Source organism: Rhinatrema bivittatum, chromosome 4 (assembly GCF_901001135.1).
Source record: "Rhinatrema bivittatum chromosome 4, aRhiBiv1.1, whole genome shotgun sequence".
Classification (NCBI taxonomy): Eukaryota; Metazoa; Chordata; class Amphibia; order Gymnophiona; family Rhinatrematidae; genus Rhinatrema; species Rhinatrema bivittatum.
In genome coordinates, this window is record NC_042618.1 from 248,857,610 (window position 1) to 248,863,609 (window position 6,000).

Sequence of the window (6,000 nt, forward strand, 5' to 3'; positions counted from 1 at the left end):
AAAGAGGTGCATTAGTGCCCAGCGCACCCGCGTTTGCCGCATGCACAGTGCGGATCACCTACCGCTCGATACTGTATTTAAATGGCATGCAAATGCAAGCCGCAACCAACGTGCGTCCATGAAGCGCAATCCATTTTACTGTATAGGCGCTATACAGCGTCTATACAGTATCCTGGGTGCGCTGGTACCTGTCATTTCAAATGACATTTGAAATGACAGGTACCAGGAAGTGGATGGTTCTCCTACAGACCCCGCTGCCTTGAGCGCCCGGCGCCAGCAAGCGCCAGCAGCCGGCGATCGGAGGCAGGGAGCGCAACAAAGCACCCTCCTTCGGACGGACAAGAGAGACGAAATTTCACAGTCCCAAACCAACCCAATCCAAGCCCCAGCAGAGAGAGACGCAATTTCACAGTCCCAAACCAACCCAATCCAAGCCCCAGCAGAGAGAGACGAAATTTCACAGTCCCAAACTTTCCCCCAGCCCCCGCTCACCTGCCCTGGCCGCGGCCACTCAAGCCCCCAGCAGCAGCAGTAGGGCGGCGAGAGAGAGCGGCTTCAGCAGCCCTGCTGGCGAAGATGAATACGTGCACCCCTGTACGTCCAATATGGGCGCACAAGGCAGCGAAGGCGCATGCGCACACGCCGTGACCGGCTGGAAGTCGCCGGTGGGGCTGCTGAAGCCGCTCTCTCTCGCCGCCCTTCTACTGCTGCTGCTGGGGGCTTGCGTGGCCGCGGCCAGGGCAGGTGAGCGGGGGCTGGGGGAAAGTTTGGGACTGTGAAATTTCGTCTCTCTCTGCTGGGGCTTGGATTGGATTGGATTGGTTTGGTTTGGGACTGGGCGGCTAAGTGCGAGAAGCATTTTTTTTTCTGTGGATTGGGTTGGTTTGGGACTGGGCGGCTAAGTTCACCAAACTAACGCAAGGGTCAGGGTAGGCGGTAAATTAGTAGGTTAAAGACGCGGCAAGATAGCAGGTTAAAAAGGCGATAGTCGTGGCGCACTTTACTGTATGGGAGGGAATAGCTAATCGGATCGTTTACATACATATACATGCCGCGGGCGGAAAGGGATACACGTCGAGTTAAAGAAGAGGTAAAGATCGGTAAAAACAGATAGTGTATCGCGGGTTAGACTTACGCGGCGAAACTGTGAGTACACAGCGGGTTAGAAACGGGGTAACTGCGGCCACGCTTTACTGTATCGGCCTACTAATTAGGGGAAGGGGAGGCAGAGGAGCAGTATACGGACAACTGCAGTGCCTAGGGGTGGTAAAAGCCTAAATTTATCACTGGGAATGGGAAAGAGTTGGGGGAAGATCAGGTAGGGGTCAAGGGAGGAGAAATCAGTGAAGAGGCTGGTGACAGTGATGCCAGTATTTTTCACTGGCATGGGGGTACTAATTTCAGTTGTTGCACAGCCCACCGGTTAACCTAGAGCTTGGCCTTCACACTCTGGACTTGGCTGTGAGCAATTACCAAGCCATAACAACTCCGCTCCGTTGAGAGTACACTGCATTTAAAGTTAGTTAATGCCCAGCTCATTTTTCAATTCAAACGTCCTGATATATTAGCCTTCTGACAAAAGAAATACCATACAAATATATTGCCATTTAAGAATAAACAAAGGCATTCCCACTTTACCCAACTCTAACCTTCGCCATTAATTTTTCTCTACTCCCCCCACCCAGGTAGGATCCATCTGTTTACAGACATGGGGGAGGCAGCAGAGCACAACACCCTGCTTAATAAATTACTCCTCGATCTTTTAAAAGGCTCTTAAAGTGCTTCATGTTACCCCAGATTAGGATGGTGCACGCCCCGGACCCAATACACACACTTTTTAAGATAAGTTTCTTGAAAACGATGTGCATTGCTTAACAAAAAAAAAATAATAATAACTTCAAATTTTCACTCTATTTCATTTCACGTACAGAAAGCACAAAATTCATTGTAACCATTTTCGTTCCCACTGTACCTACATAAACAAACAAATGACTTTACGGCGATTATACATCATCTCTATAATTCTGAGATAAGCACTGGGGGGGGTTAAAATCGTGCGTCTGAGCCCAGGAGGTTCCAGGTAACCAACCGAGCGAGCAGCTGATAATTTGCACCGCGGCCACCGAAGCAGCAACTCCTCAAGATCAAGAACCAAAACAGATCGCCGCTGCACAACAACGGGACGCCCCCACCAACCCGCTCCTCCTCCTATCCAGGGGCCGGGGCCAGAGACAATAATCGAGGCCCGCCAGTGGTGCATTCTCTCTCACCCCCGGCCTTATCAGTCACAGCCAGGAGATAAAAGACCAGGCCCGGCTGTCCACCTCAGCTCCAGCCCCCGTCTGCCGAGCTTCTAACACACACACACAAGGGCTCGCGCAGCCCAGCCTAGCACCAACCTGGTTGAGCTCATTTTCCGCCGCTATCCGGAGCTTGGGGTCTATAGTACCCTTCAGCGCCTGGATTATTCTGTTGGGATCCATGTTTTTCCCCTTTTTCAGGTTTTTTTTTTATTATTATTTTGGTAAAACCACCCGCTAATCCAGCAGTAATGTAACAAAGCTGGGGTAAGGTAACACCGATAGCTTTGCTAGTAGTGGCGGCTGCCCTTTTTTTTTTTTTTTTTTGCAATCACGTTCACCGGTTTACGACCGTTCGTCGCCGCAAACCGCCTAGAGGCGCTAATGTACGGCGCGGCTTCCACTGGGAGCGGCCATGTTGTACGGAAAAGGGACCTCTGTTGCCAACCTCGCTTATTTACCGCGAGATTGGGCTTCTTTTTGTAGTCATTCGCGGATTTTTTTTTCCGATTCGCGGGTTGCTTTTAATTGGGCTATTTTTTCTGCCAGTCGCGGTTTTTTGGGCTTGTTGGGCGGGACTTGTGCTCTGAATCATGTTACAGTGATTGGCTGCTGCGATGAAGCCTGTCCATAGCAGGCGCACCCTATCCCTATATTGCAGCAGTAAGCCAATCAGAGCAGGAGCTGCAAGCCTTGTTGATGCACGCATCAGGAGCACATTTTGTGGGTAGACTCAGCCAGCACTGCACAGCATCTCACATGGGCGGAACGGGAAGACCAGCAGAACGGCATTGGAGCGCAACAGCAAAGGAATCCAGAGTGTGCAGCTACAGCCAGGTATCAGGAGGGGAGGAATTAGTATGTTGGGAGGGGGAATGAGTGTGTGGGGGGCCAGAGATGTGCTTGGAGGGGGCTGGGGAATGAGTGTGTGGGGGGGCCAGAGATGTGCTCGGAGGGGTTAGGGAAGTGGGAATGAGTGTGGGGGCCAGAGATGTGCTCGGAGGGGTTAGGGAGGGGGGAATGTGTGTGAGGGGCCAGAAATGTGCTCGGAGGGGTTAGGGAGGGGGGAATGAGTGTGTGAGGGGCCAGAAATGTGCTCGGAGGGGTTAGGGAGGGGGGAATGAGTGTGTGAGGGGCCAGAAATGTGCTCGGAGGGGTTAGGGAGGGGGGAATGAGGGTGTGAGGGGCCAGAATGTGCTCGGAGGGGTTAGGGAGGGGGGAATGAGTGTGTGAGGGGCCAGAAATGTGCTCGGAGGGGTTAGGGAGGGGGGAATGAGTGTGTGAGGGGCCAGAAATGTGCTCGGAGGGGTTAGGGAGGGGGGAATGAGTGTGTGAGGGGCCAGAGATGTGCTTGGAGGGGTTAGGGAGGGGGTAATCAGTGTGTGCGGGGCCATAGATATGCTCGGAGGGGTTACGGAGGGGGGGAATGAGAGTGTGGTGACCAGAGATGTGCTGGGAGGAGGGAATCAGCGTGTGGGGGGCCAGAGATGTGCTCGGAGGGGTTAGAGAGGTGGGAATGTGTGTGAGGGGCCAGAGATGTGCTTGGAGGGGGCTGAGGAGAGAGGAATGAGTATGTGGGGGCCAGAGATGTGCTAGGAGGGGATAGGGAGGGGGGAATGAGAGTGTGGGGGCCAGAGATTTGCTTGTAGGGGGGTGGGGAGAGGGGTATGAGTATGTGAGGGCATTAACTGCTATAAAAAAATAAAATGTTTCAATCTCATGTGTTTTGGGCTTTTTTTGGGCTTGTTTTTTTGGAAAAAAGTGCTTGTTCTTTCATAAACCTGGCAACACTGCCTCTCACGCAATCACGGACATACGTAACTATAACAGATTGGACAGGTGTATATTGTGGAGTAGACAGCATTTCGAAAGGTGTTCTTTACTTTGAATAAAAATGTCGTGGTATGCACGTCTCCGGGGTGTGCATGTGACTATGTGGAAGCGAGTGCACACCTCTCCGGCCCCATGTTTAGTAGGGACTCAGTGCCGTCCGATACTCCTATAAGTTCCCTTGGAGCTTGCGAGGGGGCTATTTCTCGTCTCTGGAGAGATCGCGAGAGGAAAGTGAACATAAGAAATTGCCATACTGGGTCAAACCAAGGGCCCCTCAAGCCCAGCATCCTGTTTCCAACAGTGGCCAATCCAAGCTACAAGTACCTGGCAAGTATCCAAAAACTAAGTATATCCCATGCTACTACTGTTAGTAATAGTAGTGGCTTGTTTCTAAGTCAGCTTGATTAATAGGTAATGGACTTCTCCAAGAACTTATGCAAACCTTTTTTAAACCCAGCTAAACTAACTGCACTAACCACATCCCCTGGCAACAAATTCTAGAGTTTAATTGTGCATTGACTGAAAAAGAATTGTCTCTGATTAGTTTTAAATGTGCTACATGCTAACTTCATGGAGTGCCCCTCTAATCCTTCTATTATCCAAAAGAGTAAATAGCCGATTCACATTTACCCATTCTAGACCTCTATCATATCCCCCCTCAGCAATTAATTATTATAAGTGCCTTTTTTTTTTTTTACCACACCAGTTACTTGGTAAATCAAGAAATACAGGCCCATATATTGGACACATGGTAACAGAAAAAAAAAAAAATCTACCCCCAATTATGTGGTACCAACATTTAGCCGGTTGGATGCAGTGACAGATTTGATGTCCACTTAACTTACCTAAATGTATCTAGAGAGTATATACAATTATAGCAGGTCATATCTAAGTTATTGCCATCCATAAGGCACAGCTGTTATCTAGTAGTGGTTATTCTCCATGGTGGTAGATATTAACTGATTATTTTAATCATTTTTTTTTTTTTTACCATTAGCTAGATCTAGACATTTCAGTTGAGTTTTTCCTTTTCTTTTGTGTATGTAAGATTGGAATATATGTAGAACTGGGTTGTCTTGTGTTACTAAATATAAAAAATACATATGGATGATGTGATGGATTTGTTTTTCTAACAGATCTAAAACTTTTTATACTTTTACTTGGTTATATAGGGATTTGAATATAACAAGTACAAAGTCAGCAGAAACAAACAACTAAATACAATAATATTTAACTGTTCTCCATCTGTCACTGCTGTACTTACACTGGCCATAAGGTGTCAGTATAATCTAGTCTAGTAATAGGCCACTGCTGGTACTGGAGCTTAAAGTGATTTTTTTTTTTTTTTTAAACCTCCCCTCATGCTTCTCCCCATTTTTTTAGCTAGATTAAGTTTTCTAGGAAAACAGTCTGGGTTCTAGGTTTTATATAGCGCTAGTTATCCTGAAAATCTAGTTGCTGTAAGGTGAATAGTTTGAAGAGAATGTGTACACAGGAAAACGTAAGAGGAGCAGTTTTGCTCTAGTTTTCAGCACAATTTCTAAGTTTTCTGGGATAGTGGTACGCTGGTTTCTATCTATTGTGAAATTTTAGTTGCTAGAAATTGAACAGGTTGAGAGAATTTCTTCACAGATGGGCAATGCTAAACATAATTTGCTTTCATTTTAGAAAAAAAAAGCACCAAAAATAATCTGAAGTTTCTGCAGCGAGAACACCCCAGTGCCAGGCCAATGCAATATAGAGTATGAAAAAACAAGCATCTAAACTGGGCGCAAGTTTTTTTTCAACTTGCGCATATCCTCTTTTCCTGGGCACCTGATGCAATACGCAAATGAGCTGCCGGGCTAAATTGTGCATCCTTAGCGTG

At 47.9% G+C, this 6,000-nt stretch overlaps 1 protein-coding gene across 2 annotated transcripts in view; it reads right to left on the reverse strand.

The window, feature by feature from the left end:
* The window catches only part of IPO8 (importin 8), a 285,959-nt gene extending 283,185 nt beyond the window's left edge, over positions 1 to 2,774 (reverse strand). For both annotated transcript variants that reach the window (XR_003856437.1, XM_029600000.1), the window contains exon 1: positions 2,400 to 2,774. Coding sequence is in view for 1 of the 2 variants with exons in the window: in XM_029600000.1 (XP_029455860.1) it covers positions 2,400 to 2,483 (84 nt within the window). In the remaining variant the exon portion in view is untranslated. The remainder of the gene's footprint in view (positions 1 to 2,399) is intronic.
* Positions 2,775 to 6,000: the final 3,226 nt, after the last annotated feature.